General features: G+C 45.5%; 1 protein-coding gene across 1 annotated transcript; it reads left to right on the top strand.

Annotated features, from left to right (window-relative positions):
• The first annotated feature begins 3,923 nt into the window (after positions 1 to 3,923).
• LOC138288477 (olfactory receptor 5F1-like) lies at positions 3,924 to 4,985 on the top strand. Its single transcript, XM_069230034.1, has one exon. It carries the CDS (start codon positions 3,924 to 3,926, stop codon positions 4,869 to 4,871), a length of 948 nt encoding a protein of 315 aa, XP_069086135.1. The 3' UTR covers positions 4,872 to 4,985.
• Positions 4,986 to 14,271: the final 9,286 nt, after the last annotated feature.

Below are 14,271 nucleotides of genomic sequence, written 5' to 3'. Positions count from 1 at the left end.
ATGGCACTAAAACTGCCACTAGACAAGTCGGACACTTTTCCCCCCAGGGAAACCACACACATATTGACAAAAGTGATATATATATGACAGCCAATCACCTGAAACTCAACTCAAGCAAAACCGAAATAATCCTCTTTGGCCCACACAAAAACACCTGGGACCCCTCATGGTGGCCCACCACGCTAGGCCCTGCACCCACCCCCGCCAACCACGCACGCAACCTCAGCATCATCCTAGACTCCTCCCTCTCGATGACCCAACAAATCAACGCTCTCACCTCCTCATGCTTCAACACACTCCGTATACTGAAAAACATTCAAATGGATCCCCACAGAGACCAGAAAAACTGTCACTCACTCACACATCAGCAGCAGGCTTGATTACGGAAACGCCCTCTACGCCGGCACCACTCTAAAACTCAAGCGCAAACTACACGCATCTAGAACTCAGCAGCACGACTCATCCTCGACCTCCGCCGACACGAACACATCTCTCCACACCTCAAATCCCTCCACTGGCTCCCCATTGACAAAAGGATCACCTTCAAGATCCTCATCCTCGCACACAAATCACTCCACAACACAGGCCCTGCCTACCTCAACGAGAGTCACCTTCCACACCCCCACACGAAACGTCCGCTCAGCTGACCTCTCTCTCGCCTCTGTCCCCCGCATCAAACACACCACCACCGGGGGCAGATCCTTCTCCTACCTTGCACCCAAAACCTGGAACGCCCTCACAACCCACCTTCGCAAGACCCAAAACCTACTTCTTTTCAGGAAGGGCCTCAAAACCTGGCTTTTCGAACAGTGAACCTCCCAGCCCCTTTCCCTCCCCCCGCCCCCCCCCAAGCGCCTTGAGACCCTCACAGGTGAGTAGCACACTTTATAAATCTCTTTGGTATATATAGATCTACCTCTATATATATATATATATATCTCTATGTACATGGATATATCTATAGATATATCCATGTACATAGATATATCTATCTACATAGATATATAAATATAGATCTATATATAGATCTATTTTTTTTAGTTGTTGTATGGTTTCCTTGGGGGCCAAAATGGCCCCCAGGGAAACCCTACAACATCTAAAAAAAAAATTGCCCCCACAGGGGGTCACCCTGCCCACGGGCGATCCCCTGTCATTTTATTTATTTTTTATTTTTATTTAAAAAAAAAAAAAACAATCCCCTGGGGGGGGGGCGCGATCGCGCCACCCCCTCCCCCCCCCAGGGGGCACCTACCTTTTTTTTTTTAATTAATTATGCCCCCGGGGGGGGGCGGCCCGTTTTCCGAGGGGGCCGCCCCCCCAAAGTGAAATCCCTGGCGTCTAGTGGTGTTTCCTGGCCCCCGATCGCAGCTGTGCTGCGATCGGGGGCCAGGAAACACTTTGAAAAGGCCTCGTAAGAAAGGGGAGACTCTCCCCTTTCTTACGAGGCCTTCTCAAACTCAAAAGGCAATTTTTTCGCCTCAACCCGATTTGCGCCATTTGTTTTCACTCCCAACCCCCATAGAAATTACTCCTGTCTTAGCAAAGACAGGAGTCATGCCCCCTTGCCCAATGGCCATGCCCAGGGGACTTCTGTCCCCTGGGCATGGTCATTGGGCATAGTGGCATGTAGGGGGGCACAAATCAGGCCCTCCTATGCCACAAAAAAAACACAAAAAAAACACTTACCTGAACTTACCTTAATGTCCCTGGGATGGGTCCCTCCAGCCTTGGGTGTCCTCCTGGGGTGGGCATGGGTGACATGGGGTGTCCCTGGGGGCATGGGTGGCACCTCTGGGCTCCTTCAGATCCCACAGGTCCCTTAACGCCTGCCTTTTGCAGGCGCTAAAAAACGGCGCAAAAGCGGCCGTACGTAATTTTTTTTGACCCGCCCACTCCCGGGCGTGATTTTTGCCCGGGAGTATAAATCCCACGCACATGCCTCGGAGTCGATTTTTTAGACGGGAACGCCTACCTTGCATATAATTAACGCAAAGTAGGTGTCCACGCTAAAAAATGACGCTAACTCCATGGACTTTGGCGCTAGACGCGTCTAACGCCAAAGTATAAATATGGAGTTAGTTTTGCGTCGAAATTGCGTAAAAAAAACGACGCAATTTCGGCGCAAACGGAGTATAAATATGCCCCTTGATAAATGATACTCAGTTCTCAAATTATGACGTTTTCTGACTCTGCAGCTTTCAGTCAGCCAGTCAATCAGGATTTATAAAGCGTGGCTCATCACTCTATAGGGTATCCAGGCTTATTCGAACAGCCAGGTCTTGAGGGCTTTTCGGAATTCTGGAAGGTGAGGTGATGTTCCGGGTGTGTGTGAGGAGGCTGTTCCAGGTTTTTGCTGTGATGTGAGAGAAGGAGCGTCCTCCACTTCTGATTCTGTAGATGCGGGGAGTATGGGCAAGTGAAAAGGAGACAGAGCGTAGTCTTCTCGATGGTTGGTGGAAGTTCAGGTGAAGGTTAATGTAAGTGGGTCCTTGGTTGTGTAGAGCCTTGTGTGCGTGGGTCAACAGTTTGTTGTCATGTGGGTTCGTCAGGAAAGGCCGAGGATAAGCACGGCTGAGGTGTTTTGTATGGTCTGAAGTCTCTGTAGAAGGTGTGCAGCGATTCCTACATAGAGGGCATTGCTGTAGTCCAGTTGGCTGGTGATGAGGGGCTGTGTCACGGTGCGTCTTGTATGTAGGGGTAGCCACTTGAAGATCTTACATAGCATGTGCAAAGTGAGGAAGCAGCAGAGATAGCATTGATCTCTGATTTCATGGCAAGCTTGTTGCCAATGATGATTCTGAGATTTCTGGCATGCTCGGAGGGAGTGGGTGTGGGTCCCAGGTCTGATGGCTCCTAGCCATTCCATGTATTGCTGCTATTGCCAAAGATTAGTACTTGACTGCTGTTACTTTCTAAACTTCTTTCTGTATGATTCCTCTTGAGTCCTTGGGCTTGATGTACCAAAAGACAGGCCACAAAAAGAGGTTGCAAATTATTGAACACCAACGTTTAGCAAGCTGTCTCTGGTTTTGAGATGTGACCTCTGTACTAATACGTAGCATCCTAAAATCTCCTATCAGTTGGGGTCATAGAAGAACTTGTCTAATGAATATTGATTGTGCAGGTCACTATTTGCTTGGTTGGCAGCCTGGAAGGAACAACAAGCCACAAACACTGGGTGTGCATTATGAAATGGGAAACTTTTTAAAGAAACCTATGTTCCTTAAAATACGAGATGCTGCTATTAAAAAAACATTCTCTTTTAGGAAAAGTTTGGGGAGTGCAAGCTGCTCAGCCAAAAAACATAAAGTGAGTAGGGCCAAGATATACACAGATCCATGAAGCCCAGCTTCACGGAGCCTTTTCCTTGTTTTAAGACCACAGAATGGTGATTGTGTGTTAAGCAAACTGTACTCGTTCACAAACACATGACTGGATTTTAAAAACTATACTTCTATTCTACTTATCATTTTGTAGCCAGTGTGCTCTGTAGCAAATGCATTACATTTTTATCTACTATTCCTACTTATTATTTATAGTTTTGTGTATGTGGTGTGAGGAAATAACATTAAAAATAGCATTCAAATGCTGGTCTTTTTGTTCAACAAGCTGGAAAAAGTAAAGTTTTTTGATAGCCAGGAGTTCTTTAGGTGTCGTGCTCGGGATACTGGTGGAACAAATGATAATCTGTTTTAGACAAGCCTTAACCAGTGTGAAGTGAAATTCTTCAAGACTGTTCCACTTCAGAGACTGTAAGGCCCAATCATAATTCATGCACTTCAGACAAGACAGATATCACAGGAGGGAGGAATGGAGTATGAAAAAGGAGGAATATGACAGAGGAATAATATATGTATCTCATTAATTCATAGTTCTACTTCTAACCTTGTGCCATCCTTTTTCAGGACATAATATTTTGGAATATGGAAATCAGAAACCGGACCCTGCCTAAAGAATTCTTTCTCATAGGACTGACAGAAAACCCTGCACTAAAAGCTCCTCTCTTTATATTCTTTTCTGTAGTTTATATCATCACAGTGCTGGGCAATACTGGCATAATTACATTAATTAAAATGGCTCCCCGCTTGCACACACCCATGTACTTCTTTCTGGGCCACCTGTCATTTGTGGATCTATGCTACAGCTCTGCTATTGCCCCTAAAATGCTGGTTGATCTGCTTTGCCTAAAGAAGAGGATTTCTGCCAGTGGGTGTGTGCTGCAACTTATTGTTTATTGCACCTGTGGCACCATGGAGGCATTCCTACTGACTGTTATGGCTTATGATCGCTATGTCGCTGTGTGTCAGCCACTTCACTATGCAACTATCATGACCAATACGTATTGCTTCTGGCTGGTGACTGGTGTGTATGCATTAGGAATTGGGCACTCTGTGATCGAGACAGGATGTACTTTCCGACTATCCTTTTGTCAATGGGAAATTCATCATTTCTGTTGTGACTTTCCTCCATTGCTCAAAATGTCATGCACAGACACTTTCACCAATGAGGTGGTATTGATTATATGTATTGGGTTCATTATATTTGCTTCTCTTTTTGTAATTCTCTTCTCCTACTTTTCAATTATCTCAACCATCTTCAAGATGCGCTCCTCAGAGGGGAGACACCGAGTTTTCTCTACATGCGCACCTCATTTCACAGGTGTGACCTTGTACTTTGGTACTTCCCTCTTCACTTACCTCCGCCCCTCATCTATCTATTCACTCGATCAAGACAAGGTTGTTAGTTTGTTCTATACTGTGGTGATCCCCATGCTGAATCCATGGATCTACAGCCTGCGGAACAAGGAGGTAAAGGAGGCCCTGATTATAGTCATTGTGAAAAAAGTGATTAAGAGGAATGGCATTCACTGATCAATCAACAATTATTCGAATTAGGAATTCATGAAAAGAAAAAGTGATATACAGTGTGATGTGCCTAATGACCTGGATTCCATATATATGAAAATTAGACATTTTAGTAATTTAATGGACATTAGTTGTCACTCAGTACAATTGATGAGATGCTGACCAGAGATAAAATGTCAATGCATTTCACAAGTACAACTTATTTCGAATGTTGGATTTCTATTTTACCAAATTAGTGCATCCTAGGACTCGTTGTCTTAGTTAAGTTCAATTGGCCTGATTGTACTATCACACTTACATACGGTCCCATGGGGTATATCCACTATTGGATGCTTCTTTGATATAAATGAAAGTGCACATGCATAATGAGGTCAAAGACAAAGAAAAATGTGGGTGATTTTATGTGGAGTGGGAGTGTTCAAACTTGAATGTCCTTCATTAGTGTGGAGATCTGTAGAGCCAGTCTGAAATGACTACTTGAAAGAGATGCCTAGTCCAATAAAAAATGATCAAGCATTGTATTTTAAACTGACTTGTCAAATATTTGACAAGTCTCAATACATATTAAAAAGGTGATGGGTATCACAAGCCTCTTGTACCTCTTGTACCAGTGTTGTGGGGTTTTCTAGCTCTGGGAGCATGTTGTCAAAAATGTATTGAACAAATTATTCTTACTCATGATTCAGAACACTGTGAGGAGCTTAAAATAGTTTGAACTTTCCCTCTGGCAACTGGATTTACTTCTACAGAAGCTCGCATGTAATTCACGTTCATAGAAACCAAATTTCGAATGTGGGAGGTATACAAAGTGCCAAAGAGCTTACTTGTAGTTTCCTTTCAAAAACGAAGAACTGAAGCTAAGCAATTTACCTTAATAAACAGCACTAGGTTGAAGAACCCTGGCCTGTAGTTCTCTTAATGATTTAGATAGTAGTACACACGGAAATATGTGTGAAAATGAGAAAAGACTTGGATGTCATCGTTAGACCAAGCATCCTTGTCATGGTTTCCACCAACGTTTGTGCCTTCTGACCTCCTGTTTTGTTGACTTTGTTTTTGCTGGATTTAGGAATGTGCATTTGGCAACTGCTAACTAGTGCTTCAGGTCAGATGTTCTATACTTTAAAAAATGTTTATAAGTGCTTATCCACAATTGGCATATTTAATTTACTTGTAATCCCTAGTAAAGTGCGCTATGGGTGCCCAGGGACTGTAAATTAAATAGTACTAGTGGACCTCCAGCAGTGATTGTTCCACCTACTACAGTAGCCCATTAAACATGTCTCAGGCCTGCCACTGCAGAGCCTATGTGTGAAATTTATAATGCCGTTTTGACCTGGCAAGTTCACCCACATGGCAGGCCCAAACCTTCTCTTTTATCACATGTCACCCCCTAAGGTACGTTCTAGTAAGCTCCAAGGTAGGGTGCAGTGTATTTAAAAATTAGGACATGTACTTTTAAATTTAAAATGTCTAGGCAGTGAAAAACTATTAAACTCATTTTTTACTACTGCAAGGCCTATCTCTCTCGTAGGTCAACATTGGGGGTACCTAGAAGCAACCATTAAGTGTAACTTCCAATTGGAAAAATATAGAAATTTGATGTTTGGTGTCTCTGCATTCACAATTTAAAATCACAACTTACAGGAAGTCGGATTTTAAATTGTAAGTCTGATATTGCCACTTTTAGAAAGTTTATATTTTCTTAGTTAAACCATTCTGTGCCTCTGCCTCCCTCTGAATACACATCTAGGGGGGGTTGACAGGTAGGCCTTGTGTAGTCCGTCTAGACAGTCACATACAAAGGGAGCTGGCATGTGACAATTGCAGCCTTATGGCCCATCACCAGGTTGATGTGCACTTCAAAGGCCTCTCTTTGAAGTCTCCCTCACTTCAGAGGCTCAACTGGGTAAAAATACAGGATCACCAAACACCACCAAATCAGTACACCTATGGATTTGACGACATTCAGCCAGGGAGAAGGACTGCTGTGCTGTCAGGGAGGACTGCCGTTCTACTCAACTGCATTACCTGCTACCTGCTGCCTCTTGCCTGCGAGTGAGAAGGATTGGACTTAGCTCTCTACATCCCCTACAGAACCAAGTGAGTCCAAGGGCTTGCTGGATTGCCTCCTGTACTAGAAGTTTCAGGGCCATCAAAGATGTCCCTCCACCCTGCTGCAGATGCTGGACTGTGCCACTATGCGTCCTGCCCTGCCAACAGTGCCAATCCAGTCCTGGGCCTTGAGAGAGTACTCTGCAGCTTTTTTCCTCAAAAATTGATGCATCGAGGCTGTGATGCCCCTCAGAACAGGCACAGTGCTCTACACCCATCGCCGCCAACACAGTGTCGATTCGACGATGGTGCAGGGCCCGACTGTGAGGTTCAACGCCAAAGCAGCACCGATTGGGACCGATGCATTGAGTCTTCGACACAGACGCTTGCTCCAGCTAGAGTACTTTTTCACTGGGCCCTGCATGGGTCTTGTAGCCAGCCTGCCCTCTGTCGCGGTGGGCCTGAACTTCAGATTTACCCCAGTATAGCGTGGCCTCAAGTAACCTTTTAGCGCTATTGACTTCTTTAAGTGCTACATTGGAGTTTATTCTTTAAAAATTCATATCTCATATTCAACTTAATGGGGTTTAGTGGTTTTAGTCTTGTGTTACTCAGATAAATATTCCCTATTTTTCTAAACTGATTTGAAGTCTTTTTGTGGTGTTTTTCACTGTGTTACATTAATTAAGTGTTGCACAAATTCTTTACACATTAACACTTACATTAAGCCTGACTGTTCTGTGACAAGCTACCAGATGGTTAGCACAGGTTAAATTGAGTTGCCATGACTTGAATTATGGCCCCTACTTAGACAAGGTGCATAGCTCTGCCAACTAGCGACCAGGCAGTCATGAACATCCATAATATGGGCATATGTCAGGATGGAGTGACTTAATGCTAGAAATTCAGATGAAATTCTGCAGCAGTCCCATACTGTTCCCCACTGTTAGACCTGACAGCCTCAGGGTGGTTGCCCCTAACTTTTTGCCTGCCTCCCTCCACTTTTTGGACTCTGTTTTTGCTGGTATTTAGACTCTGCGCAGTTTACCACTGCTAACCAGCGCTAAAGTGCATATGCTCTTTCCCTTTAAACATGGTAACATTGGATCATACCCAACTGGACTACTTCATTTACTTCTAAGCCCCTAGAAGAGTGCACTATATGTGCCTAGGGCCTATAGATTAAATGCTAGTAGATGGTCTGCAGCACTGATTGTGCCATCCACTTAAATAGCCCCTTAACCTTGTCTCAGGCCTGCCATTGCAAGGCCAGTGTGTGCAGTTTCACTAAAAATTCAAATTGGCATTTAAAAGTACTTGCCAAGCCTAAAACTCCCCTTTTGTCTACATATAAGACACTCCTAAGGTATGCCCTAGGTTACCCATAGGACAGGGTGCTGTGCAGGCAAAAGGCAGGACATGTACCTATGTAGTTTACATGTCCTAGTAGTGTAAAACTCCTAAATTCGTTTTTTCACTGCTGTGAGGCCTGCTCTCTTCATAGCCTAACACTGGGGCTGCCCTCATACATTGGTTGAGTGGTAGCTGCTGATCTGAAAGAAGTGGGAAGGTCATATTTAGTATGGCCAGAATGGTGATATAAAATCCTGCTGACTGGTGAAGTTGGATCTAATATTACTATTTTAGAAATGCCACTTTTAGAAAGTGAGCATTTCTCTGCACTTAAATCTTTCTGTGCCTTACAATCCACGCCTGCTTGGTTTAGTTGGCAGCTCCTGGTGCATTCACTCAGACACACCACAAACACAGGATATTCAGCCTCACTTGCATACATCTGCATTTTGAATGCCACACCCTCTACTGGGACCCTGGCAGACAGGATTGAACTGAAAGGGGACCTGGTGCACTTCTAATCCACTCTCTGAAGTCGCCCCCCACTTCAAAGGCACATTTGGGTATGTAAACAAGGCCTCTGCCCCTTCCAACTCAGACACTTTCTGGAGAAGAAACTTGTAACCAGAACCTACATCCTGCCAAGAAGAACTGCCTGGCTGCCCAAAGGACTCACCTGATTGCTTTCTGTGAAAGACTGCTTACTTGCTGTTGCCCTGCTGCCTTGCTGCTTTCTGGCTGTGGTGAAGAAGTGCTCTCCAGGGGCTTGGATAGAGCTTGCCTCTGTTCCCTGAAGTCTCAGGACCAAAAAGACTTCATCTCTTCAAGAAGGACTCCTTATGCAGCGAAATCCGACGCGCAGCCTGCCAGAAACGATGCACAGCTTGCACCGTGATGAAAATTTCACTGGATGCCGAACCGGAACGATGCAGCCCAACTTTGCAACGAGAAGATTGACGCAGCGCCAGCGTAGCAGCCGGAAATTCGACGCACGGCCCACTGGATCGGCGCATAGCCGAGCCAGAACGAGGCAGCCCGACTTTCAGAGAGGAATTGACACGGCGCCTGCCATTCGGTAGAAAATTCGATGCAACACCCACTGGATGGACGCAGCTCCGGTGACTTCGTCCTGCCAGCACAGGAAATCCACTCACTGTCCCCGGTGCGCCTGAAAACTCCGCAACCCGAAGAGGATCCACGACCGAGCGCCGGAAATCGATGCACAGCCATCCCTGTGTGGAAACTAAATGATGCATCGCAGTGTGCAGCCCGAGAAATCGACGCACACCCCTTTGTTTCCACGCTTCTCCACCTCTGCGGTCCTTTGCGGAGATTTTTCATGCAAACCAGGTACTTTGTGCTTGAAAGAGACTTTGGGGGTCATTCCGACCCCGGCGGTCAAGGACCGCCGGGGCCGGGGATGCGGGAGCACCGCCAACAGGCTGGCGGTGCCCCGCAGGGCATTCTGACCACAGCGGTTTGGCCGCGGTCAGAAGAGGAAAACCGGCGGTCTCCCGCCGGTTTTCCGCTGCCCTGGGAATCCCCCATGGCGGGATTCCGACCCCCTCACCGCCATCCTGTTCCTGGCGGCTCCGACCGCCAGGAACAGGATGGCGGTGAGGGGTGTTGTGGGGCCCCTGGGGGCCCCTGCAGTGCCCATGCCAATGGAATGGGCACTGCAGGGGCCCCCGTAAGAGGGCCCCACAAAGTATTTCAGTGTCTGCTTTGCAGACACTGCACCCGTCGCACCTTCCCACTCCGCCGGCTCCATTCGGAGCCGGCTTCCTCGTGGGAAGGGGTTTCCCGCTGGGCTGGCGGGCGGCCTCCTGGCGGTCGCCCGCCAGCCCAGCGGGAAAACCAGAATGGCCTCCGCAGTCTTTCGACCGCGGAGCGGCCATTTGGCGGTTCCAGCCAGGCGGGCGGCTACCGCCGCCCGCCAGCCTCAGAATGAGGCCCTTTGTTTGCTTTGAAAAGACTTAAGACACTTTGGCCCTCATTACAACCCTGGGGGACGGGGATGAAGTGGCGGTAATACCGCCAACAGGCCGGCAGAAAAAAAATTGAATTATGACCATGGCGGTTACCGCCATGGCCATCCTCCACTTCTCCACTCCGACCGCTGGGCTGGAGACTTCGGTCTCCAGCCCGGCAGCTGTCACCAGACCGCCGGCGGTATCACGACCCTGCATACCGCCATGGATTTCAGTTGGTTTGGAACCGCCATGAAATCCATGGCAGTAGGCACTATCAGTGCCAGGGAATTAGTTCCCTGGCACTGATAGGGGTCTCCCCCACCTCGAGTCCTCCCCCAACACCCCCCACCTTCCTGCCACTCCCCAAAGGTGGCAGGACCACCCTCCCCACCCCTACCCCCAACATTGAAACACACCCCCATCCTACACGCATACAGACACCACCAATACACATACCTGCACACATACCAATAAACATACCAACAGACACACACACAGTCATACACGCACACATACATACAGACATACACGCACACATACCAGACAGACACGCACACATTTTCAAACACACAACACCCCTGCATGCATACACGCACTCACCCCCCTACATACTCACATGCACACCCCCATGCACGAACACAACACACAACACCCCCACCCCTCCTAACGGACGATCAACTTACCTTGTCTGTTGATCCTCCGGGAGGGGACGGGATCCATGAGGGCTGCTCCACCGCCAGCTCCCCATCACCAGAACACCACCACACCGAATCATGGGGTGTGATTCGGTGGGCGGTGTTCTGATGACGGGGCGGTGGAGGTGGAGCAACCTCCACTTCCCCGCCGACCGCCAGTATGGCTGCTGGCGGCTCTCCGTCTGAAAAAGGACGGAGGGCTGCCAGCAGTCATAATACGCCGCACAGAAAACCGCCTGCACTGACGATCTTCAGCACATTGGTTCCTCAGCGGTCTTCGAAAAAGACCGCCGAGGTCGTAATGAGGGCCTTATTGCATCTTTGATTGTTTTGACCTGCATTTACCCAGATAAATATTATGTATTTTTCTAAACACTGTGTGGTTTATTTTTGTGGTACTATATGGTGTTATTGTGTGATTTATTGTACAAATACTTTACACATTGCCTTCTAAGTTAAGCCTGACTCCTCGGTGCCAAGCTAACACAGGGTGGGCACAGGATAATTTGGATTGTGTGTGACTTACCCTGACTAGAGTGAGGGTCCTTGCTTGGACAGGGGGTAACCTGACTGCCAACCAAATACCCTATTTCTAACACCCACCACATGTATAATGCAGCTGAGCTATATAAGAGGGTGTTGAAGAGGAGATTTCAGAATGAGGTTTATCTTAACATATGTACAGACAGTTGAGGTTTACATGAGTGTTAAATGTACAATAAATAAATAATTACATTGAATTTGTTAGTTAGAGTTAGTCTTAGGCCTAGTATTATGATAAATGTTGCATTAAATGTAATTTAATAAACATGATTTTTTTAAAAGTTTGGTTTAAAGCTAGTATAAATATAATTATAAATGTTTAGAAATTTGAAGTATTAGGGTAAAACCTATAAAATACATTACAGATGGATACAATTAAAGTTAAAAAAATAATTAACAATTAGCAAATAAAGTCAAGGTGGTTGTAGGGTCGATTCAGAGTGATCAAAATAAATAGGTAAAAGTAAGTAAGTAATAGTTGTATAAAGCGCATGAGTACCGATATATCTTGGCGCTAGCAACAATAGAACCACAATGGAATAGCAATCTATTTAAGAGAGAATCTAAAGAGCCAAGTTTTCGGCCCTTTTCTAAAAAGGGTGAGATTAGCTTGCAATCTAATAAACACTGGCAAAGGGTTCCAGAGTTTCTGGCAAGAAACAAAAACCTTTTGCCTACCCATCTTGTTTTGTTGATCTTAGGTATGACTCCCAGTTTGCTGCATGAAGATCTTAAATCACGCTGTGGTGTGTACCATTTAAAAATATTTTGTAAGTACTGAGGTTCAATGTCATGCAAGGCTCAATTAGTAATGCACAGGGCCTTAAACCTTATTCCATCAGAGATAGGCAGACAATGCAAATCCCAGATTTTGTTGGTTATTGGAATAAATTTAGGAACTTTAAGTTGCAGACGGGCAACTGCATTTTGTAGGGATAGTAGCTTAATTTAGACCACCTGTTCATGCCCAGATACAAACAAATTACAGTGTTCAATCCTTGATACTATGAGGGCAACTACCACCCTCTTTTGCTTCTCAGATGGGACAAATAGAAAAAATATTTTTCAATATCTTAATCCGATAAAAACAACATAAAGTGATGGAATTGACCTGCTCTGAAAAACCCAGTTAATCATCAAATACAACCCCCAAATTTCTGGCTTTACTGACGAGGGAGGGAGGCAGACTGACATTTTCCAGCCACCAAGAACTACTAAAAAATTCTGGATTATTTCCAAAGAGTAGTACCTCTGCTTTATCAGAATTCAATTTCAGACAGTTGTCCCTCATCCAAATTGAGCCATCTTAGGCAGCTATTGCAGTTGTTAGCCATCCTGCCAACCTCTGTGGATGAAGACACAACTATCTGAGTGTCATCTGCATAGGAGATGACAGAGAAGCTGTATGATTGAATGAGCCTCACGAGGGGAGCAACATAGGTGTTAAACAGTATAGGGGACAGGAAAGATCCCTGAAGAACCCCACATGGGAGGGTAAAAGGCTTAGACATGAAGCCCCCTATCTCTACTCTTTGTTCCTGATTAGATAAGAAGGAGTTGAACATTGCAAGTGCTGTACCACCAATACCTATAGCCCTCAGCCGGTTGCACAAAATAGAGTGATTTACTGTGTCAAACGCAGCTGAGAGATCTAAAAGGACCAACACCGTCTTACCTTCCTTGTCTACTACCTGACAGATTTCCTTAGTTGCACAGAGTAGCGCTGACTCAGTAAAATGTTTGGGACGGAAGCCATTCTGGGCTGAGGCAAGGACGTCATGCCCATCCAGGTAAGTCATAAGGATATAATTTAAGGCTTTTTCCAGTATTTTAGTTGGAAGGGGTAACCTAGAGATGGGCCAGGAATCTTTTCCTGTCATAGAGTCTAATGAGTTTTTTTTTTAAAATATAAGAATGATTGATGTATTTTTCCAGGCTGTACGGAAATAGCCAGCATTCAATAGATTGTTTAAAAGTTTTGTCAGGTGTACTGCTATGATGGTGGAAACAGTATGTACCACATATGATGGATAGGTCTGCAGATAAACGGACTTGGTTTTTACTGTAGTTTGATCATCTTATCCTCCGTTAGGATGGGAAAATTGAGTAGACACCCAATGTTCCCAGTCTACTCTTTATATTTAGAGGACTCATCTAATGTTGAACCGGTAGGGAAACTGGGACTGGCACCGACTAAACCAGCCGAAAATGTCTCAAAAACACAATTGACTTTTGATGGGAAAAACTCCACTATTTTGTCACAAACATCTTGGTTGGGACTAAAAAACAGAGATAAAACCCATTAATTGTATTTGAATGAGATAGTGGGCCTTGATATACTTCTTCCAATAAAGTGGTAGGTCAATTTAGTGGCTGACAATGTAATGCAAACAAAATGTTCTTATGGACCTATCTTACATTTTACCCTCTAGCCATGCATAAATTGAGTCCTACCTATGGTCGTGCATTTTAAAGGACATGCTTCTGGTGCTGTACCTTAGTCATAGTAGTCCCCCAGTGGTAGGAGTGAAAAAAGGTGTACATTTAGAAACATTGATTCATATTCAGAAGAAAACCTGCAAATACATTGGTGAAGCTTCAAATCTCTTCATCTGCAGGTTTTTCTAGTCTTGACGTTCCTAGAAGTATTCATAGAAAATTGCACCAGGTGCAGGTGTCCAGGCTTATCTATCGGAATACCATGTGACATGTTCTGTCTATGTGCGCTGGGTGGAATTGTACAAACTGTAGAGCTCTGCTCAAGGAGAATGGAGCTGAGGGTCATTT

This window comes from Pleurodeles waltl, chromosome 4_1 (genome assembly GCF_031143425.1).
Source record: "Pleurodeles waltl isolate 20211129_DDA chromosome 4_1, aPleWal1.hap1.20221129, whole genome shotgun sequence".
NCBI classification, from domain to species: Eukaryota; Metazoa; Chordata; class Amphibia; order Caudata; family Salamandridae; genus Pleurodeles; species Pleurodeles waltl.
Note: the sequence above shows the minus strand (reverse complement) of the source record. Positions and strands in the feature narration are given on the sequence as shown.